The 26,506-nt window shown below is 27.3% G+C and overlaps 7 protein-coding genes across 7 annotated transcripts; all 7 read right to left on the reverse strand.

Annotated features, from left to right (window-relative positions):
• Positions 1-803: 803 nt before the first annotated feature.
• Positions 804-2,359, reverse strand: OCT59_027802 (uncharacterized protein; the record flags this gene model as incomplete). The annotated part of the gene is made up of 5 exons (XM_066137231.1): positions 804-1,681; positions 1,753-1,941; positions 2,030-2,081; positions 2,155-2,196; positions 2,261-2,359. The coding sequence occupies 5 exons, from the start codon at positions 2,357-2,359 to the stop codon at positions 804-806; spliced, it is 1,260 nt and encodes a 419-aa protein (XP_065993639.1).
• A 926-nt stretch (positions 2,360-3,285) lies between these two features.
• On the reverse strand, positions 3,286-5,603 carry OCT59_027803 (uncharacterized protein; the record flags this gene model as incomplete). Its single annotated transcript, XM_066137232.1, has 8 exons — positions 3,286-3,579; positions 3,652-3,849; positions 3,931-4,031; positions 4,110-4,203; positions 4,296-4,624; positions 4,703-4,765; positions 4,896-4,965; positions 5,049-5,603. 8 exons carry the CDS (start codon positions 5,601-5,603, stop codon positions 3,286-3,288), a joined length of 1,704 nt encoding a protein of 567 aa, XP_065993640.1.
• A 6,581-nt stretch (positions 5,604-12,184) lies between these two features.
• On the reverse strand, positions 12,185-12,571 carry OCT59_027804 (uncharacterized protein; the record flags this gene model as incomplete). The annotated part of the gene is made up of 1 exon (XM_025323960.1): positions 12,185-12,571. The coding sequence occupies one exon, from the start codon at positions 12,569-12,571 to the stop codon at positions 12,185-12,187; it is 387 nt and encodes a 128-aa protein (XP_025188724.1).
• Positions 12,572-15,384: 2,813 nt separating this feature from the next.
• On the reverse strand, positions 15,385-16,818 carry OCT59_027805 (uncharacterized protein; the record flags this gene model as incomplete). The annotated part of the gene is made up of 6 exons (XM_066137234.1): positions 15,385-15,754; positions 16,255-16,262; positions 16,331-16,337; positions 16,473-16,519; positions 16,690-16,715; positions 16,794-16,818. 6 exons carry the CDS (start codon positions 16,816-16,818, stop codon positions 15,385-15,387), a joined length of 483 nt encoding a protein of 160 aa, XP_065993641.1.
• A 152-nt stretch (positions 16,819-16,970) lies between these two features.
• On the reverse strand, positions 16,971-17,882 carry OCT59_027806 (uncharacterized protein; the record flags this gene model as incomplete). Its single annotated transcript, XM_066137235.1, has 8 exons — positions 16,971-17,014; positions 17,092-17,108; positions 17,195-17,227; positions 17,308-17,340; positions 17,427-17,467; positions 17,542-17,574; positions 17,722-17,737; positions 17,824-17,882. The coding sequence occupies 8 exons, from the start codon at positions 17,880-17,882 to the stop codon at positions 16,971-16,973; spliced, it is 276 nt and encodes a 91-aa protein (XP_065993642.1).
• A 2,247-nt stretch (positions 17,883-20,129) lies between these two features.
• OCT59_027807 (uncharacterized protein) lies at positions 20,130-21,054 on the reverse strand (the record flags this gene model as incomplete). The annotated part of the gene is made up of 3 exons (XM_066137236.1): positions 20,130-20,346; positions 20,431-20,855; positions 20,959-21,054. The coding sequence occupies 3 exons, from the start codon at positions 21,052-21,054 to the stop codon at positions 20,130-20,132; spliced, it is 738 nt and encodes a 245-aa protein (XP_065993643.1).
• Positions 21,055-21,411: 357 nt separating this feature from the next.
• OCT59_027808 (uncharacterized protein) lies at positions 21,412-23,193 on the reverse strand (the record flags this gene model as incomplete). Its single annotated transcript, XM_025323962.2, has 5 exons — positions 21,412-22,067; positions 22,139-22,380; positions 22,446-22,783; positions 22,850-22,950; positions 23,025-23,193. The coding sequence occupies 5 exons, from the start codon at positions 23,191-23,193 to the stop codon at positions 21,412-21,414; spliced, it is 1,506 nt and encodes a 501-aa protein (XP_025188726.2).
• Between the last annotated feature and the right edge of the window lie 3,313 nt (positions 23,194-26,506).

The following is a 26,506-nucleotide window of genomic DNA, read 5'->3' on the forward strand; positions in this document are numbered from 1 at the left end:
GATTTGATGAAATTTGATTGGTTCATATAAAAACGGACAATTTTGTCCATTAGGTAAACGATTTGATGAAATTTGATTGGTTCATATAAAATGGGCAATTTTGTCCATTAGGTAAATAATTTGATGAAATTTGATTGGTTCATATAAAACAAAAATTACTGCGCATTGGGTAATAAAGGAATTGATGGAATTTAATTGAACGAATTATTAGACAGAAACTGGTCGGCCAGAATTAGCTTAATTCTGGCTATAATGATTTCAACTTCAGTCAGAATTACTGTGTAACCTTAAAATTTTTTTTGACTTTTTTTGGTTATTAGGTAGTACAAATTTATATCAATGCAATCCTCGCATGCTGGTTTATAGGCAAATCTGCATTCAGAAATTATAGAATTACTTTATTTAGCCGATATAAACCAACTAAGTATTAGCCAATCAAATCCCATGGGCAAATCTGCCCATGGGCAGTTTCTTAGCTGAGGTTTTGTGCACGAAGTTTCAGCTTATAAACTATGTCGATCATTTGGATTGGGTGATTTCTAAATAAAGTTGCACTTCGTTAAAAAAAAAAATATATAATAATATATATTTTGGATAGTATCATACGTATTTGGAGATTTCAGTCGACTGCAGATCGATAATAATGTGAGATATAAGCATATAGTAAATATTTTCGTTAAAAGATTTACACATATTTGGTACATTATATATTTAAAGAAAAAAATTTATTTCATCATTATATTATTTTCATATTTATCATTAAATATAATAAAATAACAATTAACTATTAATTTAATCTTGTATTATTTTTTGTTATTAAAATTCTCCTCTCTAACAGCTTGAAGAATTTCATTTTTCAAATTTTGGCCAATTTCTTGTTTAATGGCTTGAAGAATTTCTTCTTTTAAAAGTTGTGATGATATCCTATTATTATTAGGATTAGATGTTGAAATTACTTCTTGCCCATAATTAAAATTATTAGTATTAACTATTGCAGGAGCTGGAATTGTTGGTTCGAATGGTTCGTGATCACTAGTATTTTCATTTTGGAGCGTTTGCATAATTTCTTGCCCATGATGACAATCATTGACTGGAATGATTATTGGTTCATGGTTGGTTGTATTTTCATTTTCAGGTGCTAGAATAATTTCTTGCTTATGATAGTTATTCTTATTAATTATTGGAGGTGGAATTATTATTGGTTCATAGTTGGATATACTTTTATTTCTAGATATTTGGTTAATTTGAATAGTAGCTTCTTGCTCATTACTATTGATATCTTGTTCATAATTATGAATATTCCTTATGATAGGGAGCTCCTTTTCTTCTTGACTGTAATCATTATTATTATCATTTTCATGAATAGTTTTTTGTTTATTTTTATTCCATTTATATATCAAGAAACTTCCAACTGATAATAAAATGCTACTCAATAAAGATCCAACAACTATACCAGCTATATTGCCTGAATTATTTGGTGGTGATGAAGAAGAAAGTGAAGATGAAGGTGAAGGAGAAGGTACTAGTGAAGGTGGTGGTAATGGTGGCAGTGTTGATGGTGGTATTGGTGGTGGTGGCGATGGCATTTTTGGATCAAATATCGTTGTCCATATATATTCCTCATTATTACTAATATCAAGCAATAATATATCACTTTCAACTGTTTTATCATAACCAACTCCTATTAAATCAAATTGTTTTTGTTAAAACTAGTTAATTTGCTTAAGTAATAGTAAGGAGTATTATATTTACCAAATGATACAACCATATATTTTCCAATTACATCTGCTTTATGAAAAACTCTAGGTCTTGGGATTTTCCCAGAAATTTTTGGAATGTACCAATTATAATTAGCTAAATCTAATACGTAAAGTGTAGTATCTAAATATCCAGGATTTATAAAATATCCTCCAAAAATTATGATTCTTTTACCATCTAAACCTGTTAAAATATAATGGAAATTTACCATTACTGACTACTAATATTAATCTTTTAATAATAATCGTAGACTTCTCATTTGATTACATACCTAGAATAGTGGTAAAAGCGCCTCTATTAGAAGGGATTTTTCCTGACGTTACCTAATTTTAGCAATAATGTTATTTATTACACAATTTTTAATATATTTATATAATAATAATTTATATAATTTACTTTTGTTTCCCAATTGTCATTGATCGTATCATATATATAAACCTAAATAAATAACTTTATCTTAATTAATTGATTATTAAAAAAATTTATACATTACAAAATTTACCTCACTTAATGTTAAAGCGGTACCTTGACCAATATTTAATGATTTTGTATCAAATATAATTTCATTACCATTCCTACCACCTAAACAATAAGCGTTCATTAATAAAATAACAAAACATATTTAAATAAATATATAACATAGAAATTACTCTCTTACCTATATAAATAATCTTATTATTGGGTAATAAAGTGGCACCATATCTATCTCTCGGAGTTGGTGCATTAATTATACTTCCTTTACCCCAGTTAAGATTTATTGTATCTAAAATACACTGGTCGAAATAGTCCAAATCGGCTAGAAATTGGATGTCCGATTTTAGGCTGAATTTGGTGATAAAGATGGCCGATTTATTAATTTAGGCAAAGTTCCGATTGGCAGGCCGATCAACGCTGATCAGAATATCCAAATTGTATCTGAATTGCTTAGTATTTTTGATCCGAATTGTTTAAAAAAATATATTCATAAATTTACCGAATTGCAGTGAATTTATTCTGAATTATGATAAATTTTGATAAATTGCGATAAATTTTAATCTGAATTGCAGTAAATTTTAATCTGAATTGCAGTAAATTTTATTCTGAATTGCGGTAAATTTTATTCTGAATTGCGGTAAATTTTCTATTCTGAATTGCGGTAAATTTATTCTGAATTGCGGTAAATTTTATTTTGAATTGCAGTAAATTTTAATCTGAATTGCAGTAAATTTTCTATTCTGAATTGCGGTAAATTTATTCTGAATTGCGGTAAAAATTTAATGAATTGCGGTTAATTTTATTCTGAATTGCGTCTGAATTGCAGTAAATTTTATTCTGAATTATGGTATATTTGCAGTAAATTTTATTCTGAATTGCGGTAAATTTGCAGTAAATTTATTTCGAATTGTAATTAATTTTTTTCTGAATTAAGACAAATTTATTTTGAATTATGGAAAATTCTAATACTAATAATTTGGAATATTAATTACATATATATATAGATTTTTGACGAAAAAAAGAAAGTTTTCTACCAAATTAATTCAGATTCGTTCATTGCGCATCATCCATATGTAAATCAGAATCTGAATTATTATGATTGTTGCTGACCGTTGATTTTGATGGTTTTTCTTCTCCTTCCTTGTTATGGTCTTCATCATTTTCGGTAGTGTTGCCAGTTGCTGGTGTTGTCCCTCTACTAACTTCTTCTTCTTTTTCATCATATTCAGTGATTAAATCCTGATCAATATCAGTATCGAATATTAAATCTTGTTGTTGTACAATATAAAACCATTCCGACTTATTTGACGAGTGTATATTGAGTACATTTTGTAGCAAATTTTTAAGCTGAAGAAACAATAAAATATAAAAATTAAATCCAGCAATTCGTCTGAAAAATCAAGATTCAGAAGTTCTAACCTCATCAGATCTCCACGAATAGTCGTAAATAGCGATTATGAACTTTGTTGGGTCTTCTTCGTCTGTCTCACTTATTTCTGAAGAATGAAATAAGCGATTGGATAACATCTTTAGTAATCTACGCTTATCATATTTTGTTATCCGTTCATCGTCAAAACTATATAATCTCTTTGCCGCCTTAATTCGGCGGATTTTCTTCTAAAATACGTTATAATTTGAATAAAATTCAATACATAATTGGAATAAAATTCAGCATAATAATTATAAATCATTACTAACGTCGTGTACTCGATTGTTTGAGTGCACCCGGTGTTTATTTTCATTGGCTTTTCCCCTATCCATTAATCTTTGATGAGAACGACGAGACTTGTGGAGACAACCTAACTATTTTGTAAGTTGCTTATTCGAAGCGGGAAAATACGGAGCAAGGGCTGAACGCAATTCAGGGACTAGCTTACGACGAATCTTGAGATTTTTCACGCTATTGAACGTTTCATTGTAATCTAGTCCTCGAGTTTCATCGATGGTTTTCAAAATAGACTTCATTTCAGCCTAAATATAACAATCAAATAATGATAACCGGTACTTAATTACTCAATACTGCAATTTTAAATAACTGAATCAGACAAATAAAATTAATATACCCTAGCTTCTTTTTCGTCGTACTCATCATTATTGTTAGAACTAAACCGTTCTTCCTCTGATTCTTTCTCGTATTGCTTGGACTTTTTTGTCTTAATTCTTTTTTGACATTTTGCCGGCTGTTCGAGATCCGTCTGCCTATGAATGGCTTTAGGCAGACAGATTCTCGAATACCTGTTTAAGCTTTCGCGTAGATCATCATTCTCGTCTGCAAAGGCCTCATTTATTCGAGTCAAAAAACGATTTTCGTCGAATAATCGGTTATTTTCGCATTGAAGCTTTGCATTCTCTACTTGTACTTCTTCAATTTGTTTCTTTAATTTTAGATTTTCTAAATAAAGAATTTTATTAATAGTAATATTTTTTTACAAATAATTCTGAATTTATACGAATGAAGTCAAAATCGTACCTGCTTCTAAATCAGTATCATCGTCATCGATCATCCTTTCATTACCTTGATCGTCTTTAACCACTAATACGAATTTTTGTGGAATTCGAATATTCCCATATCATTTTTTCATTTCCGATAACATCTCTTGTTGATCTATAAAAATTATTAATTATCGTACATGTCAATCAGCAATTTTCCAAAATTCAATTACCTTTAGGAATATTTGGCGGTTCAATTTCTATAACCTCATCGTCAGACTCTTCTTGAGTCAGCTTAGTCGACTTTGCAGATTTGAGGATCGACTTGATGGGTGACGATTTGCTAGTCGACTTATTGGTTTTGTCAATCGTCTCATTCGGATTACTTTCTTCTTCCGTTCTTCCCCGTTGACGATTAGATCCTTCGTCAGGTATTTCTTCTTGAAACCTTTGCTGCTTTTGTTTGTTTGACTTGGTGGGTGACGATTTGCTAGTCGACTTATTGGTCTTTCATTCGGATCACTTTCTTCTTCCGCTCTTCCCCGTTGACAATTAGATTCTTCGCTCGGTGTTTCTTCTTGAAACCTTTGCTGCTTTTGTTTGTTTGACTTGGTGAGTGACGATTTGCTAGTCGACTTATTGGTTTTGTCACTCGTCTCATTCGGATTACTTTCTTCTTCCGTTCTTCCCCGTTGACGATTAGATCCTTTGTCAGGTGTTTCTTCTTGAAACCTTTGCTGCTTTTGTTTGTTTGACTTGGTGGGTGACGATTTGCTAGTTGACTTATTGGTCTTGTCACTTGTCTCATTCGGATTACTTTCTTTTTCCGTTCTTCTCCGTTGACGATTAGATCCTTTGTCAGGTGTTTCTTCTTGAAACCTCTGTTGCTTTTGTTTGTTATTTTTTTTATTGTTTTTTTTATTATTGCTATTATTTGACATTTTATATTCACTCAATATTCGTTTAAAAAATCGAAGCGGGTTCAATATCGTCATATCGTCCTATTTATAAATTTAAAAATCATCAATTAATTAATAAGAAAATCGTTAGCGTTCTACTGCGTTGATTTCTCGATTGAAAAATCAACTATAAATCATAATTAAAAAAGACAAATCAATTAATTAATAAGAAAATCGTTAGCGTTCTACTGCGTTGATTTCTCAAGGAAAATCAACTATAAATCATAATTAAAAAATCAAATAAATTAATTAATAAGAAAATCGTTAGCGTCCTACTGCGTTGAATTCTCAATTGGAAAATCAACTATAAATCATAATTAAAAAAGACAAATAAATTAAAATTACGAAAATCGTTAACGTCCTATTGCGTTGATTTCTCGATTGAAAAATCAACTATAAATCATAATTAAAAAAGACAAATCAATTAATTAATAAGAAAATCGTTAGCATCCTGCGTTGATTTCTCGATTGAAAAATCAATTATAAATCATAATTAAAAAAGACAAATAAATTAAAATTACGAAAATCGTTAGCGTTCTACTGCGTTGATTTCTCGATTGAAAAATCAATTATAAATTATAATTAAAAAAGACAAATAAATTAAAATTACGAAAATTGTTAGCGTCCTACTGCGTTGATTTCTCAATTGAAAAATCAACTATAAATCATAATTAAAAAAGACAAATAAATTAAAATTACAAAAATCGTTAGCGTTCTACTGCGTTGAATTCTTAATTGAAAAATCAACTATAAATTATAATTAAAAAATCAAATAAATTAATTAATAAGAAAATCGTTAGCATCCTGCGTTGATTTTTTGATTGAAAAATCAATTATAAATCATAATTAAAAAAGACAAATAAATTAAAATTACGAAAATCGTTAGCGTTCTACTGCGTTGATTTCTCGATTGAAAAATCGACTATAAATCATAATTAAAAAAGACAAATAAATTAAAATTACGAAAATTTTTAGCGTCCTACTGCGTTGAATTCTCAATTGAAAAATCAACTATAAATCATAATTAAAAAATCAAATAAATTAATTAATAAGAAAATCATTAGCGTCCTATTGCGTTGATTTCTCGATTGAAAAATCAACTATAAATCATAATTAAAAAGACAAATCAATTAATTAATAAGAAAATCGTTAGTGTCCTGCGTTGATTTCTCGATTGAAAAATCAATTATAAATCATAATTAAAAAGACAAATAAATTAAAATTACAAAAATTGTTAGCATTCTACTGCGTTAAAATTTGATATACTTTAATGCGGCAAGTTATACTTTGTCAAAATTTGCAGTAAAATTGAAAATATATTGTTATTATAGCAATACCACTTCGATTAATACAAAATTGTTACTTTTCAACTTTCGCTAAAATTTACAGTTTCTTTTGATAAGGTTTGTTTGGCATCCGAAAATGATAAAGGGATGATAAAGTGATTATCTTGTAAATAAAAGTTATTTTAAAATAAAATAAGCTTTTTATTTTAATAATAAGCTTTTTATTGTAAAATAAGCTTAAATCATATTGCAATTTTTAAAAGTATATTAATTAGAAAATTCGCAAATTTATTATATAAAATTGCCAAATTTGCGAAAAAAAAATATTAAATCCTAAAAAATTATTGAAATAATTATAGAAGCCAGGATTACATTAATTATACATACAAATTATACAAATTTTGTGTTATTTCAAATTTTATAAAAATCGGCCTTTTTACAAATTTGGATTTTGCCAAACTTATTAAACTTATTTAAATACTAAACAAATGAGCAGAAAAAGGTCAGTCTCTAGTATACTTGACGATCTTGATGATGAAGAATCACCTTCAAATCAGCCATCTTCTACTCGTAGAAATAGATCAATTTCTGGTATAATAAACGAAGAAATAGTATCTTCTGCTGGACCAACAAGTAATAAAAGAAAACTAGTAGTTTGTAATTGTCCTGATTGTGATGGCAACTTGGTGGATTCTCGCACAAAAGAAATTCACGATTCTAGACATTAAGAATACCAAGATTCGCAAGGTACAATTTTGTCTCAAGTTCGTCAACTTGAAATAGGTGAAACATCAATACCCGCTTCAGCTGGACGAATGATTGATGAATCTATTAGACAAGAATCGGAAAAATCAGATAACAGTAATCAAGATGATGTTGATGATGAACATCAAGATGTCGAATTTAACTTCTTACCTCGACAACGTGCAAGAAAGTATACAAATCATCCAGAAATTTCAGAAGATCCAGAAGATTCATCATCATCCGAATATACTACAGAGGAAGATATCTACAGTGATACATTGTCTATAGGCAGTGAATCAGATAATGATCCAATTTCTGGAATTTCTGAAATTTTTGAAGACTATTCACCACCTAGTTATGAACCATTTCAAAACCCACCATATTTAGAATCGAATTATGATCGATTTTTATGGATTTTACTTTGGATAATGAACTTTCGAACAAGATTTAATATCGCAAAGACAGCTACTGAGACTCTAATAAAATTTATGAAATTGGCCCTGTGCGAGTTCAGTAGTGACGATTTTAATGATTTCCCAGATTCGCTTTACTTAACAAGAAAGAAGCTTGGATTAAATGACCAATTTCATAGTTTTGTACCTTGTCCGAAATGTCACAAATTATATAAAAAAGAGGAAGTGGTAGATTTCAAACAAGAGGACAATCCTGCTATAATGAAATGTCAACACATAGAATTTCCCAATTCTTCAGTTCACAAATTACGTCTTTGCAATACGGCATTATCTGAAAAAATTAGCACATCGACAAATTGAACAATAATACGACCTAATTTAATGTATCCGTTTGCTGGAATCAATCAAGAACTTGCCACTATGTTTTGTCGGTCTGGGTTTGAAAATTCTCTCTGACATTGGGCTAATCGGTCGAATTTTGATAATATTTTGACCGATATATATGATGGGCAAGTGTGGAAGAATTTTAAAGAATCGGACAATGAAGATTCGCCAAATTTTTTCAGAAGTGAAGTGGCCGATTCTCATCTTGGCTTTATGCTGAATCTTGATTGGTTTCAGCCATATGATAGTACCATTTATAGTATCAGTGTCATATACGCCGCTATATGCAATTTGCCACGCGATATTCGATTTAGACGTGAAAATTTATTGACTCTCGGCATTTTACCTGGGCCAAAGGAGGTCAGCCTACATAAAGTGAACCACTATTTAGCACCAATAGTTAACAAATTGGAAACACTCTAGGTTGGGTTAACACTAAATCGTACTTATGAATGCGAAAATGGAAAGAGAGTTCGTGGCGCTTTAATCTTAGTATCATGTGACATTCCCGCTGCAAGAAAAATTTGCGGTCATGTTTCTGCCTTAGTTTCATGTCACAGGTGTGAGAAAAAAGCAAATTATGAAAATGGGCAGCATAATTTTGCTGGAATGGATGATGTAAGGTAAGGTTGCTTGCCGAAATCAAGTAGTTTAGGCCAAGGCCGAAACTTTTTTAAAACCGAAAATTTAGGCAATTAAAAGTAAATTTGCCGAAATTATACAATGCCGAAACTTTTACTGAAAGGCCGAAATTTGGCCGAAATTATTGGCCAACATTAATACTATAATTCTGGCCGGAATAATGATCGACATGTAAATTTCCTTTTATGGAAATTTGTGTAACATTTGTGCGACACATTTCTCCGATTTTACTGGGAAACAAAATTTCCTTTTTTGGATATTTGTGTAACGTCACGTGACACAATATCATAATTTCGGCCGAATTTTAATTTTGGCCAAAATTAAGACCGAGTTTCGGCCTAATTTCGGCATTTTCGGCATTTGATTTGATTGGCCGAAACCTTTCGGAATTTCCTTTTTAGTTTCGGCAGGCAACCTTAATGTAGGGTATTCTGCTTGAGATTCGAATGAGCACCGGCAAAACGCATTAGGTTGGCGAAGATGCAACTCAGACACTGCTAGAAAGCGCTTCGTCAAAGAAACTGGCGTTAGATAGTCCGAATTGTTGCATCTATCATATTTCGACTCTATTAGATTTATTACAGTCGATCCAATGCATTGCTTATTTCTGGGCATTGCGAAGTGGATAGTAAAACGAATTTGGATCGATAGGGGTATTTTGACACCAAATTCTTTGAACAAAATTCAGAAAAAGATGGACGAGTTTCAGATACCATCCGATTTAGGTCGAATTCCAGGAAAAATTCATAGTGGAGAGGGATTCACCAATTTTACGGCCAATCAGTGGCAAATATTCTTTACAATTTATTCAACTGTATCACTTTGGGAACACCTTTCAGACGTAGATAGAAGAATCCTGAATCATTTTGTCAGAGTTTGTTCGATTTTGGTAAATCGGATTCTAGAATCTAATTTGGTGGATGAAGCCCATAGAAGTCTTATCGAAATAGTCAAGCTCATTGAGAATCACCACGGCAGAAATAAGATCACACTGAATCTTCATCTTTCTCTGCATTTGCGTGATTGCTCATCTGATTATGGACCATTATATGCGTTCTGGTGTTTCTCTTTCGAACATATGAACGGTATTTTAGGTAAATATCCGTTAATGATTTTTTAACGATTTTAACGATTTCAATATTAGCTTATAATTTATTGATTTCGCACTTTTAGGTTCGTTACCAAACAGCAACAGGAAAATTGAGTCTGAACTTATGCGTCGATTAATGTTTGATAAACAAATCGAAAATATCATAAGTTCAGGTATCGAAGTAAAAGGTCTTGAATTGCTAAACAGTCAGCGTACTATCGGGTCCCTTTCAGTTACTGATGAATTTTCGTCAGATGAGATGCATCGATTTTGGCTGAATTCACAAAATATTAAAGATTCACAGATGTCTGGCAAAGAAGGCTTCCCAGGTGAATTTCTTAAGCCGGTATCTCATAATATACTACTTTCAAGTGAAATGTTAAATTTAATGGTCGAATATTACAATGCGATTTACGAATCATTTGGATTTCGGAGGCCTCTTGTAGAAGGTTTAGATAACGATATAATAATTAGGGTCAAAATTAACCAATTCGGAAGGTGTCGGATTGGTTCAGAAGTCTTTGGATCGTCATTATCGTTAAGACATGTAAAAAGTTCGTACGTCTTAGCGAAATTTATTACGGATGATGAAGATGTTGACACCTACCCAGGTCAAATTCAGTATTATTTTACTCACGTAGTAGACTTTCCGGATGGTCCTGTCAAACATTTTCTAGCATACATTCGTTAGTATAAACACGCAAATTCAACCAATATTCGATACTATTTCAGCAGTAATGAAATTTGTAATGTTGAGTTGTGGAATACCGAATTTTATCCAATAAGTCGTGATTGTATAATACCTGTGCATCATATTTTAGGTAGATTTGTACCAGTAAGTTACCAAATCTCAAACCGGCAAAATGCAAGAGAGTATTTAGCCGTAAATCCAATTAGTAGAAAATACCAATTATAAACTTATAAGTTTTAGACATAAATTTATAATAAATTGAGTAATTGACTATAAATTTTGTGTTGATTTTTCCGAATTTCTGAATTTTAATGACAAATCATGTTTTTCAAAAGTTAATTTTGATGACTTTTTTTGTATCAATCAGCCGTCAATCAAATATAATGATTTTTTGCCGAATTTTTATTGAATTTTTATTGAATTTTTATTGAATTATCAATTTTCCATAAATCGGAAGTACATATTTGAATATTGGGTAAATTTTAGGTTGATTTGTCATTTTGTCTGATTTTTTTTTGATTTCAACCAGCATCAATCACCGTCAATCAAATATAATGATTTTTTGCCAAATTTTTATCAAATTTTTATTGAATTTTTATTGAATTGTCAATTTTCCATAAATCGGAAGTACATATTTAAATATTGGGTAAATTTTAGGTTGATTTGTCATTTTGTCTGATTTTTTTTTTGATTTCAACCAACATCAATCAGCCGTCAATCAAATATAATGATTTTTTGCCAAATTTTTATCAAATTTTTATTGAATTTTTATTGAATTGTCAATTTTCCATAAATTGGAAGTACATATTTGAATATTGGGTAAATTTTAGGTTGATTTGTCATTTTGTCTGATTTTTTTTTTTATTTCAACCAGCATCAATCAGCCGTCAATCAAATATAATGATTTTTTTCTGGATTTTTATCAAATTTTTATTGAATTTTTATTGAATTGTCAATTTTCCATAAATTGGAAGTTCATATTTGAATATTGGGCAAATTTTAGGTTGATTTGCCATTTGTCTGATTTTTTTTTTGATTTCAACTAGCATTTATCAGCCGTCAATCAAATATGATGATTTTTTTCTGGATTTTCATTAAATTGTCCGATTGGCATCAATCAGATGTGCTGATTTGTAATGTCAGTCGATTTTGGTCTGATTTTTAGCTGATTTTCCATATGTCTGATTTTTTTGATTTCGACTAGTAATAAGCATTTCACCTCCACCCCATAAATACATCCTTCCGTCGTTATTAATAATGCCTGTTAAACTCCATTTTCTAATTGCATTAACTCCAGCTATTTTTGGAATACTTCACACAACACTTTGTGAATCAAATGCATATACCAATGCCATTGTTTGATCAGTTGTGAGTCCTCTGTATAAAAATAGTGTATCATTATTTGGACCACCTTTAACTGATATTGCAGAAGAATGAGGTGGAACCATATTAATATTTGATAAATCTTGCCATGATAATTCTTGAGTATTAAATGGTACAGAAACATCAAGGTAAAAAAATTCATTTATTTGTTTTTTGTTTAAATCATATCCATCCAAAATATATAATTTATTATCAATGAGTGTAGCAGTATGACGACTATATACATTTGGTTTAAAGGGCGTCATTTGACAATTTACTTTAACCAATGCTTGAAGTAATATCCATAATATGAAATAAACCAAAGGATTTCTTGACATAATCGTAATTTATTTAATAGTAGAAATGAATAATATTAATATTTAAGAAAAAATATTTATTCACTTTTTAAAAAAAGAATTTTACGGTATTTAAATTTTTAGCATTACACTTAGCAAAAACATGGTTGCATAGAACGGATTATAATATTCAAGTATTTATTTTTCACAACAATATAATTAATGCACACCCACATACCCTATGCAAATTTATTAGCACAATTTCCATATGTGTTGCATAAAATCATAAGATAATGATTCAATAATGCTAAAACGTTACCCAAATAATTAAATTAATTTTTTGGCTTGAAAATACGCTGTGCAAAAAAGATGATCCAATAAGAAATAAATTGTTACGATGTTTGTGATCAACAATTAATTAACCCTCATATCAAATAATTCGATAGATTTTTTTGTGCCAAAATGATGATCATATCCTGGAATGCATTAGATCATTGACAATCATATCTTAAAATGAAGAATGATGAAAAATTGTGAAAAATTGTGCGTTTTTATGGATTAGTTAATGCATTTTTATGGATTAGATTTTGCATTTAATTTAACCATAAGTCCAAATTTGGATGAAAAAGTCAGATAATTTTATATATATGTTAGTATAGCGAAGCTAACGTTTATTTAAAAATAATTTTATTATAAATAATATTTTTTTAATGAAGGAAAATAATGTTTCAATAGAATTAGATAAATTGGATATTTCCAATTTGAATAAAATAATAGGTGGGCATGAATTAATTATAAATATAATTACACCAAAAGTTTATATAAAATATTTGAAACAATTAAGAAAATATAAATTAATGTTTCTAGATCAACTAACTACATTAAAAGGAGATTATTTTTTTAACTTTTTGGCAATTTAAACAACGACGTTTTGTTGGAAATTTAAGATCAAGTAATATTACCCCAAAAATTTTTTCAATATTAAATGATATTACAATAGAAGATAAATATACGAATTTATTGAAACCACGTTATCGGTATAGTAATGTAATTAATAATTTAAAAGGTTACGAATTAATTTCACCAAATGAATGTAAGAAAAAACAATTTATAATGTTTTGGAATATGTAATAGCAAAAGGTAAGTGAATTTAATGGATTTAATAATTTTATAATAATATTACTAATATAATACTTTATTTATTTAGATTAATCAATGATTTGGAATTCTTTAAAATAAGAAACAAGGCTATAGCTCCATTTGTTTATTCACGAATAGTATCTCTTCAAGCTTTTTTATCATTAGGAACCAGGAATCCTCCAATTTCAAATGAAATATTCCAATTATTAAACGAAGAAAATTAAGATATTGCATCTTTTGTTTCATTATTTTCTAGAGCTTTTATATTGGCAAATGAAAAATGTGAGAAACATATATCTCATCATCCAGCTTTATTATTTTTCAAAGCAATACAATGTTTTGATCCAAGATTTATTCAATCTAATTCATCTAATCATAATATGGAAAATTATAGAATTATCAAAGAATTTTATCTTCCTACTGATACTTTAATACAAGAATGGGTTATTTACTGTGGACTTAATGAATCTATTGAAGAGTTTGATGATTTGGATTTGTATTGGCGAGGTAAAAAGACATATATTACCAGAACTTAGTTCACTGGCTTTAATATATATATGGTTGTGGTGTAAATATTGAACGTAGTTTTTCTAGTTATAAAAGCATTTTATCAGATAGAAGAGTAGCGCTTAAAGAAGAAAATATTCAAATGCTTAATTTTCTTTATTTTAATCTTAGTAATAATGATGATTATAATAATGAATTGATGATTTATGAATAATATAAATGTATAAATTTATTACTTAATTGTAAATAAATAAATAAAATTTGTATAGAATATAAATTATTAAAAAGTTTTCATAATCGGAATTATGGTAATTCTGGCTGAAATTATGGATCACGATTTTCACGATTTTTGTGATTTTTCACGCCTGATTTTTGGGCCATCACGACGTCAAATCCTGGACACCCTACTATCGATCTGCATCAAAGTCACGTGATAGTAACAGTAATTCGTATTACATTTATCACGAAAATAAAGTGTATACGTGGATTTAAAGTTTATATGTTTAATTTTAAAGTAATTTATTCAAAATAAATATTAACTCAAAATAACGAAACAATACAAGTAAATAAATACTAATTCATTAATCATAATAAAAAAATAAAATATTGGAGCAGTAATCCCTAGGGAATAGATAGGGGCCAACTTAGGTTACACAAACTAACGGATTATAAATTTGAACTGAAGTCTTAATAAAATCAGTTACACAAAAAAAACTATATTAAATCGTGCAAAATTTTTAGTTTTTTTTTATTTTTTTGATATGCGCATATAAAAGAGTAGCTGATTTTAAAAGTTAAGGTCAACAACTTGAGCTCTAATGGATGGTGCAATTTTTATTAAAATTGGTCTACTGTAGCTTTTTAAAGTTCGCTTTCTTTTTTAAAATAATATATAGGTAACATTTATTTCAATCATTACGTTTGAAAGTGAACAGTAAACTTTATTATTTTTATCAAAATAATTTCTCTACATGTTTTTGTCTATTTTCCAACAAAATTATAGTTTATGATGTAAACATTTGTCTTTTTAACATAGCCTCTTCACAAAATTGAGTTTCTTTTTTGAGATGATCAAAAATTAAAGGTATCAAATTTTTTTTTTGTTTAATTTTAGCATTAATATTATTTCCAAATACCCAAAGTAACCACTGTAATTCTGATACTTGAATTATCTTTGAAAATGCTTTTTCAGCACCATCCAGCTGTGCTCAAATTCGAAGCTGTACTAAACCAAGTAAAAGATCTTGTGGAATATTGGCTTTCTTTATCGAAGAAAATTTATTTTCACTTTTTGGGAGGGTTTGTGTATCATTGTAAAATGCCTTCAAATTCTCACAAAGACTTGAAGTTCCTTTTTCAGGAATAAGATCATTAAACTTTCGCCATGATTTTTGTCTGCTTTTCATGTAGATGGAAATAATACGTTCATAAAGAAAAACTCTTACATCATCTTTTAGTTCTTGACTTTCATCTTTTGATTCTTGATTTTCATCTTTTGTTTTATGAGTCAAAAGTTGCTGACTAGCAAAATCTAAAAGTGAGTTGAAAGATTGAAACAATGGTAAGTTGCAAAACAAACTATTATGTATATATTGGAGGATATTTGGCCCAAATTCTTCATATTTAAAAGAATTAATGATTCCATTTTATACATAAACTCTCATCACGAAGTTAAACTAAGCATTTACCAACCGTTTATTAAATGCTTTAAGAATATTTAATTTAAGCGCTTATTAAACAAGTTTCAACGCAGCTTGTATTCGATAAGCATTATTTTTTTATTGCTAATTGAATAATAATATTATGTATTAAATTTGCATTAGAAATTAGTATAATTAAAATACTTAAATTAATTATATAATAAATAATAGTATATTATGCTATTTTAATATTGATATTTATTATTATTTTACTATTCAATTTTATTATTATATTTATACATATTGTTCTGTTATATTACATATGATATATTTTTATATTACAACTAATTAAATTTTTCAACACTTCCAAAGACCCTCCCTGCCATTTAAAATTAAAAGATTTCCAATTATTTAACGAATTTTCATGCATCCAGAGACCAGGTTGTCTAATAAAAAAGAGAATGAAATTAAATAAATAAAACTAGTCAAAAAAAATACTTCAGATTCCTCTTACCAAAATTCTACGCTTCCAAAGATCTGGTCATCTGGTCATCTGGTCATCTAGAAAAAAAAAAGATAAAAATCAAATGTTAGTAAGATGTTTCGTTAAAAGAAATAAATCAAAGAAACTCCAATACTTACCGAAATTGAATTACCTAAATCCAACATGTTCAGACCCGGAGAACCAGAATCCAAGATCCGCCTAAAAAAAATAATAATGAAATGTTAATAAACGTTTCATAAAAATAAAAAATAAAAAAACCCATTGAAAACAATGTAGCTATCTATTTTTTTGATGTATTACTATTAGGACCTGTTTTTCATTTTCAAGTGTATTATTATGTTTATTATCCATATCTTTATTAAAATTACCAATAGAGAACCAGAGAACCGGTCACCTAAAAAAAAGAAAAAAGAGAAACCAAAACGTTAGCAAACGTTTTGTTAAAAAAAATTTTTTAAAGAAAAACAATTACCAAAATCTCGCGTGTCCAGGCCCATCTAAAAAAAGAAAGAACGAAATATTAGAATACATTTCATTCGTTTCGTTAAAACAAATAATAGCGAAAAAATAGCTCACCTAATCCAACGTGTTTTCTATTATCCCATCTTGATTTTCATTGTTTTTAGTCGTGGATTGTAACGAAATGATTTCATTCAAATAATGCATGCCATCCAGGTCCGAAGAGCATGCCATCTAAAAAAAGGAAGATAACGAAATGTTAGACAGTTTGTTAAATAAATAAAATTAAAAATTTTTTTTTGATTTCTTACCGGAATTCAAGATCCGTCTAAAAAAAGAAAATAATGAAACGTTAGTAAACGTTTCGCTAAAATAAATAAAAGAAAAAAATAAGATAAATTGAAAAAAACTTACGAATCTGCGTCAAAAAAGGTTTGAAAAAGCTGACTAAAAAAAAGAAATAAGACAAAACGTTAATAAACATTTCATTAAAATAAATAATAAAATAAAAGAAATAAATTACTTACCGAAATGTCATGTCCAAAGAGCCGAAGACCTGCCTAAAAAAATAAAAAACGAAATTGTTAGGTTAACATTTCGTTATAATAAAGATGTTTAAAAAACAAAAACAAAACAAAATATATACAATAATCTGCGCGTACAAAGACTTGAAGAAAAAGAAGCTGTCTAAAAAGAGAAAGATAAATGAAACGTTAGTAAACATTTCATTAAAGAATTATAAAAAATAGCCCCTCTCTTACCAAATTCAAGTACTCAAATCCAAGCCATCTAAACTTCAGAAACTAGAAAGATCTGCCTAAAAAAGAAAAAGAAACGAACTATTAGTATAGTTCGTTAAAAATAAAAAATTTAGTAAAAAAAAATTAAGACTTACCGAATTCCTAAGCCATCATCAATTATTTTAATAAAAGGAATGTGACAAAAATTTGAAGAGCTCTAAAAAAGAAAAAAAAGTGAACTGTTAATACAGTTCGTCAGAGTAGTTAAATTAAAGAAAATAAAAAAATATACCGAAAACTTACATGTCAAAAGAAACCAAAAGACCGTCTAAAAAAAAAAATGAAACTGAATTTCCACGCATCTAAATATACAAAAAAAGAACAAACTGTCTAAAAAAAATCAAAAAAATGAGCCATTAGAAACTAGCTCGTTAAAATAAATATAATTGAAGAAAAAAAATAGTTTACCGGAAATGTTGTGTCCAATGAGACTGAAATAACCGTCTAAAAAAGAATTTTAGATTTTTTTTGTAGGTGATTTTAACTTTTTTTTTAAACAGAAGAGGGAAAGGATGAAAAAGAGGAAAGAACGAATTTGAAGAAGAAAAAGATTGAAGGAAATGGAAATGGAGAGAATAAAAAAAAGAACAAAAAAAAAAGAACGAAGGGAAGGAAAATGGGAAAAGGAAATGTAATGTAAATCCCGATAGATAAGCTTATAAAAATTATCAATTTGATAATCTATATCACGTGGTACCTGTAACACTAATTTAACAAAGTAATTAGAACTCCAACTTGACCTGAAACTTTTTTTCGGTCGAATCAGGTCAGGTGACCTGTATCGAACTGCACTAACCTGATCTACCTGTTTGACCAAACCTGATTTTTTCAGGATGGGTAATTTTTCATAAATAAAAGTGAAAAACGCCGATTGGCTTTTTTTCATAAAAAATAATGAAAAAATGCCACAAACTGGCATTTTTCATAAATAAAAAGTGAAAAAAATGCCATAAACTGGCATTTTTAATAAATAAAGTTAAAAAATGCTGGAATGGCGTTTTTTTTTTCAAAAAAATAATGAAAATGCCATAAGCCGGCATTTTTCATAAATAGAAGTGAAAAAACGCCAGAATGGCGTTTTTTTTCATAAATAATTATGAAAAAATGCCACAGCCTGGCATTTTTCATTAAAAAATGTGAAAAAACGCCGAAATGGCATTTTTTTTATAAATGAATATAAAAAAAAATGCCATAAGTCAGCATTTTTCATAAAAAGAAGTGAAAACCGCCAAAATGGCGTTTTTTCATAAATAAATATGTAAAAAATGCCATAAACCGGCATTTTTCATAAATAAAAGTGAAAAAACGCCGGATTAGCATTTTTTTTATAAATGAATATAAAAAAAATGCCATAAGTCGGCATTTTTCATAAATAAAGTGAAAAAATGCCAGAATGGTGTTTTTTCATAAATGAATATGAAAAAAATGCCATAAACCGGCATTTTTCATAAATAAAGTGAAAAAATGCCGGAATGGCGTTTTTTTTCATAAATAAATATGAAAAAATGCCATAAACCAGGGTTGAAACTTTAACCCGACCTGGTACTAGATCATGGATATTTCAGGTCAACCTGATCAGGTCACCTGAAATCACCTGACCTGTTTAGAGCACTAAGTCAAAGTTTATATTATTATACTAAAGGTACTTATGAAAAGCCTCTAAGGCTTAATATAAAAAATAATAAAATTTAAATGCTCATATTTTATACCTTTTTAATGATAAATTCAAATGCTTAATTGGTATTTTTTTTCATAGCAATTAATAAGTATTAATCTAAAATATTTTTTAAGCATTTTGTTAAAGCAGCAATTATAAAGTATTTAATGATAAATATTTAATTTGTAATCTATTATAATGATAACTAAATACTTATTTTAAATACAAATAGGTATTCATAAAACATTAAGCATTCAGTAAATACAAAATTTAAGCATTTATTAAATAATTTGTGTTTGATGAATACAAGTCTAACATTTGATCAACTTCGTGATGCTAGGAATTTTTGTCCAGGAATCACATTTGTTATTTGAGATCAAACATCCTTCTCATAGATTACTTGTTTCGAATTGAAAATTTCAAGATAGGTACAAATATCTTTAAACTGGAAGTGTGATTTTGTTACGTGATCATTTTTAGTTAATTTATAAATAATCCATCCAACGATATAGGAAAATTTTGATGCTTCAGCTGGTTCCAAAATAATAATATTCTTTGGCGTTATATTACAGTCTGCAGCAAAGTTAGTTGGATTTTTTTCATCGCTTTTTTTGAATGTATATTTAATTACATTTTGCAAAAGTAAATATACAATAAGCCTTAAGACTGAAGAATCATGCAATTTAGTTTTTGCCAAAAATTCCTGATACCAGCTACCAGAACATTGATAGTTATTCAAACGGAGTTCAAAGGTAGAATTCCAAATAGTTAACCATTGAACCCCTATTTTCTTTGGAACAGATTCACAAGCAATTTTTTTAATATTATCTTTCCACAATTGTAATAATTCATTAATAGAATCCAAATAAAGTATAACTTCAATAAGATTTTGTCATTCAATTTGAAGCTGATAAATTCTAAGATTTTCATAATCAACATTATCATTAAAGGACTTTAACGGAAATGTAAATCTTCCCATAGTTAAATTATCAGTAAAAAGATTTTTAAAGATAGTACAAGAAAATGATGATAATTGTAACAATCGCATATTGTATTTTTGAGAAAGATCATTTTCATTTTCTTTGTTTTCTTCATTATGTAATTTTTTTCTTTTCGGTAATCTCTAAAAATTAAATAAAAAACATTTAATTAAATTTTATTTATAATTAAAAAATTGAAAATACTGTATATACCTTCTTGTTAAAGAATTAATACCAATACCAGTAGTATTATTAGCTATTCCATAATTAATGCTTTTTATTTCAGATGAAACTAATGCTGTAATTTGATATTTATTTAAAGTATGTCCATATGATTTTAGTGTTTGTGTGGAAGAATCTCCTCCAAGTTCACGAATTACACCAAAAAGACCTTCAAGTATATCTTGTGAAATACATCGTGACTGAACTATTGAACCAGGATATTTTTTCAAAATAAATTCTAATAGTCCAAGAAAACCATCAATTGATAAAATCAAATCAAATTGACATTGTGGTGAGATCCATTCCATATGTCCTGTCTTTTGTTTATTCCTATATATAAACCAATTATGAATTTCTTTTAAAGTATTAACACGCGGATCTTCTATAGAGCAAAAATTGATTTTACTATGCATAATCTGGCGATATTTTCATGCATATTTAATAAATTCCTTAAAAAAAAAAATTGGAATTAATAATACCTCAAATATAAATAAATAATATTCTTTAATAATAACTTACTCTTGTTCCTTCTGATATATTTTTAAATTTATTGATAGATGCTAATGCATCTTCAACTTCTTTTGATAATGTATGTTCAGCAAGGTCAACACGCATTTTACTCCATGAAGTAAGCTATATATGTCGCTTTGTAAGTTTTGTAGCTTTTGCTGTTGCATGTTGATTTGTATATTCATAAACACCTTTTATATGTTTCCAACTAATTTCCTTTCCATTAATCATTATTTCTCTAGCATTTTTTTTACCAGTGTGACTCTTTGATAGATTATTTCTAAGTTTTTTAAAAACGTGTATTGAATCACTAATAAAGAACCACTCTTCGTCTCTTCCCCAGTAATAGGATTATTATAAATAGGTCTAAGAAATTTACTAACATGATAACTAAAAACTTTCCATCTTCTTTTTGCATATATTCCTTCTACAATTTCTACAGATAATGTTATTTCAATCAGATCAAAATTCAATAATTTTTCCTAAATACCATTGATTATCATCTGGATTTTTAAATTCACATAACTTATTAACATTCCATTCTAATTTTAAAGGCATTGGTGGATGAATATAAGCTCGATCAATTGTAATTATTTCAGAATTATTATGATTAAGCTGACGTACAATAAATTTTGATCTTTCAGAATTACTACCTATGATTTCTGCTGCATAAAATGATTTTTTAGTTTTATCAAAATTAATTTCTACCAAATCACCAGAAGACCAGGTTGATGCATACCAATCAAAACTCTTTATATGAGTTCTATTTTCTCCTGCACCATCACAAATTGAACCATATGTATGTATGCCAATACATTCTAATTTTGCTGCAAGGTTGAATATTAAAGTATTTAAATTATGTGCTGTTAATATATTAATACCATAATAAGCAATTGGAAAGGCAAAGTTATGTGTTGTTGAGTGCCAAACAATTTGATGAACCTGAGTTGCAAGTTCATTCTTTTGCTTTTGCTTTTCAGATATAGTATTAGATAATGAATTATTTTCTCCTGATATTTCACATTGACACTGCAAGGCAAATGATTGATAATCCTGCATTTCATTTTCAAAATCTAAATATCCAACATAACAGTTTTCACGTTGACTCCAAAGAAGACCTTTTTAAATTAAATTATTAATTAATTTATTTATATGTAAAATTAAAAATAAAATAAATAAAATTCAATACCTTTTTGAATTTTAAAGGAATCATGTGAAAAAAATCCTACTCGTCCATATCCCCAAATTTTGTTTGTTGTTAAACTTTCTAACATTTGAGAAGCAATTTTATCTTGCCATCCTGAATGCTGTTCACTTTCATTTATATAACTTTTAAGGGTAGAAATTGATGGTAAACGCATTATTGTTTTCATTGCATTATAGGCAGCATTTCCAGATCTACTATATACAGATATTGCCCAACGTAAAAACCTATAAAAAAAATTAGTTTTTTTTGTGAAATAAAATAAAGTCATTACTTAATTAATTAATCTTACATTGGATGGTATCTTACTCCATTTGGTTTTTCACTTTGAATACAAATTAGTTCTTGAAAAATAGGATGAAAATTTGAAATATCTATGTTTTTACTGGTAACATTTTCAGTAGCTGTATAAGCAATTTTTTCCATCTCATCAGAGATTTCGCCTCCTTCTTCTTCTATCTTCTTCTGTAAGCAAGTTCTTATATTTGTAATAGTTAAATTTTGTTCTTGAATTATTTTGCATTGATGATTAATTTTTTTTATAAGAATTTCTTTAGAAGCATGTATAGTTTTCACAGAATTTACACCAGATAAAAATCTTCTATGAATTTGTTGTATTATTTTATGCACCTTTTAACAATTTTCACATACATTACTATTTTTTACTACAAGCATGCAATTTATATGTCGATATACTTCATCTGATTGACCTTTATTCTCCAAAATAGCCAAAACAGCATGCTCTTGTGTATTGCTAACTAATTGATTTCCTCTAATACAAACTATATTTTCAAAACCTTGAATTTTAAATTAATAATAAGTAAATAATAAATAAAAATATAAATACTTCAAATTATAAATTTATATTTACCAATGGTACTTTGTCTATAATAAACTTTAAGAAAAAAAATATGTTTGATTTCATTAAGAGTTCTTTTCATTGCTTTAATTGGAAATGGAAGATCTACTTCTGGTAATATTTTATTAAATACCCAAACTTCGTAACTAAATAAAGCACCTTTAGCAAAAATTATCATCATCTTTTCTGATTTTTTTTTTTTATTAAAAAAGTGAAGTTCAAGACCTTTATTAATTTCTTGTACAATGGTTCCTATAAATTTTCCACCTGGTAAAATTTCTTTTTGAATTAATAAAAAAATATTTTGAATATCTGCGCAATTAGAAGTTTTTCAGTATGGCGTATAATTAGATTTACATAAAATTGATGCAATCGGTATACTAGTAGGATTGGATTCTAAAAAAATAGTTGTAAGAGCTGATTTATATCCTTTAAATAATCCTTGTTTTTTTAATCCAGTTATCCATTTGGAAAATGTTTCATACTTATGATCATTTTTAATACTATATACATATGCTTTTTTTTCTTTCACATCATATAAAAGTATACCTTCAAAGTATTTATCCAATGTTGGAAAAAAGTATACTTTTTTTCCTTTAAGTTCTGGTCAAATATGTACAAATTCTTGTAATGCTTCAACTTTTTTTTGCCGATTTATTGAAGTATTAGTTTTTTCATGAGAAGTAGAAGGCTATTTTGAAATAAGAATTATTAATATAATAAAATTTCTATTTAAAAATAACAACAGCATCAATTTTTTTCTTGTTACTCACCATTTTTAACGTTTATCTTATAGTCTATAATCAATTAAAGTCGCTAATTCAAATTATCTTTAGAACTAGAAATGCAATAACGATAAAATTCATATCACGTATAGCCACATATTGTATCATCTTGGTGTAATTTAATAGTGTCACAAGAAATTGACTTATTAGCAGGGGAGTAGGGGAGCTACCATTCGATTCATTCATTGTGTTATAAGATAATAAGAACCATCTAAAAGCGGAAACCAAATAGTAAAGCTTTATTCACTAGTAAATTATTATTTAAAAAAAAAATTATTATTAAAAAAAAATCTATATAACTAAAAAAATTTGTCTGACGTTTGGATTTATAGTCTCTGTGTAAATAATTTAAATTGTGTAATTTGAAATACAATTAAAACCCGTGATAAGCCTCCGCCTGATCTATTTATGGTCAAAAACTATTCGATTCGTGTGCATTCCAATCAACTAATCCAATTTCAGTTAATAAAATTTTCCTTTTTTTCGGAAATTTCCCTTTTTTTCAAACTGATTTCCTTTCTTTATTCTTTTTCTTCCCCCCAAATTTTTTTATTATATTAAATATATTTACAAAATTATTATTTTTTTTAAAAAAATCAATATAACAAACATATCAGATATAGGAAAATTGACCAACACGAGTAAGATTTTTTCAATTAAATTAAATGCTGGATAAATAGTTTGATTTTCAAATTCATAAAAATCAATTAATTATAAAATATATAAAAATGTCAATTTTTTTTTTAAAGAAATTGTTGATTTAATAATAGATTATTATAACCAAATCCATATCCAAAATTGTCTAAATAACTATCAGATTTTTGAATAAAAATTTTAATTCAAATGGTTTAGTTAAATTAAGTACCAAAATAATAATAAATGAAATGAATAGATTCTAATACATTTAATTATTCAAATATTTTTTTTAAGTTGGTTATAAGTTTAAGATTGACGTAATATAAAATAAGAAATAATTATAAAATTTATAATTAATTAAAAAAAAATATTTGTAGTATTTTCATAATATTAAAGTTTTACAAAAATATTTCTAAAAAATTAATCAAAAAAATGAGGGTGAATGAAAAAATAGGGAGATAAAAGGATAAAAGAAATGAAGGAGAGTGAGGGAGAAACGAAATGGAGCAAAGGGTGAGCGAAAAAAATAAAAGGAACGAAAAAGATCAAGTCGGAATGAAAAAAAATGAAAAAAATGGAGGGACGAAATGGAGCAAAGGAGAATAAAAAAAAATGAAAGGAACAAAGGGTAATGTAAAAAGAAGTGGAATGGGAAAAAAATGAAATGATAGAGGATAGTGTAAAGGAACAAAAAAGATGAAACGGGAATGGAATAAAAATGAAAGGAACGAAGGGTAGTGTAAAGGAATGAAAAGACGAAGAAACAAAGAGGAAATAAAAATAACAGAAAAAACGAAGGAAGGGAAGAATAAAAAGAGCAAAAAAAATGAAGAAACAAAAAGAAAACAAAAAAATGGAGAAGGGACGGAAATGAGATAAACAGTAAAAACCAAACCCATAAAATTAAAAGGAGAAATAAAGTTAGTAGGAAACGGAAATTACATGTAATAAATAAACAAAAACAAAAAAATAAAAAACATACCTTAGTAGTTATAAAGAAGAATCGAAAGACCTAAAAAGAATGAATTCAAAATGTAAAATGATCAGCACAAATTTAGCCAATAAAATTTAATGTGAAAAATTATTAAATCGCCCAGGGTGAAAATACACTCAAACGTCAAATCATTAATATAAACTATATTATTCTAAATATAATTTATATCATTCTAATATTATAAATATAATTTAATACATGTTATTTATTATTTTTTGTTAACTAATTATTACCATATTAAATTCCTAATTATAAACAAAAAACTACTGTAACCATCTTTAATTTACTTAGTATTGCATTACATTATAATACTAAATTTTTCTATTTAATAAACAAACTCATTTGTCCCGGTGCATGACTGCTAGTAATAAACTAATACTAAATTGTACTATAATCTAGATTTTTTGAAGATATAATAATATTATTAAGATTAATCACTTTTTTAAGAACGATAAATCAGCTGTAAAATAGTGATATAGTGATCTGCAAATTTGTATACATCATAAAAAAAAAAATTATTAAAAAAAAAAATTATTATTACGATAAATCAGCTGTAAATAGTGATATAGTGATCTGTTAAAAAAATAATAATAATAAACTAATCCTAAATTGTACTATAATCTAAATTTTTGAAGATATAATAATATTTATTTTTAATTTTAATAAATATTTAAAAGTTACTGTAAATTTTATTAGTAAAATATTTTTAGTGGAGTAAAATTATTATTAAAAAAAAAATCAAAAATTTATTAATTAAGAAAACATTCATTTTGAAAATTTTAAAAGTATTTTTCCTTTTTTAAATTTTATGAATTCTTTGATAAAAATTTTTTTACGAAAAGAGAAAAAAATAGATCAAAATGGAAAACCATTTCCTTTATATTTTTTATGAATTTTTTTAATTTTTTTTTTCAACGAAAAAAAATTTTTTACAAAAGAAAAAAAATAAATTAAAAAGGAAACCCATTTCCTTTTTCATCTTATAAATTTTTTTGATTTTTTTATGAAAAAAAATTTTTACAAAAGGAGAAAAAAAAATTAAAAAGGAAACCCATTTCCTTTTTTCATTTTTATAATTT

Source organism: Rhizophagus irregularis, chromosome 7 (assembly GCF_026210795.1).
Source record: "Rhizophagus irregularis chromosome 7, complete sequence".
Lineage (NCBI taxonomy): Eukaryota > Fungi > Glomeromycota > Glomeromycetes > Glomerales > Glomeraceae > Rhizophagus > Rhizophagus irregularis.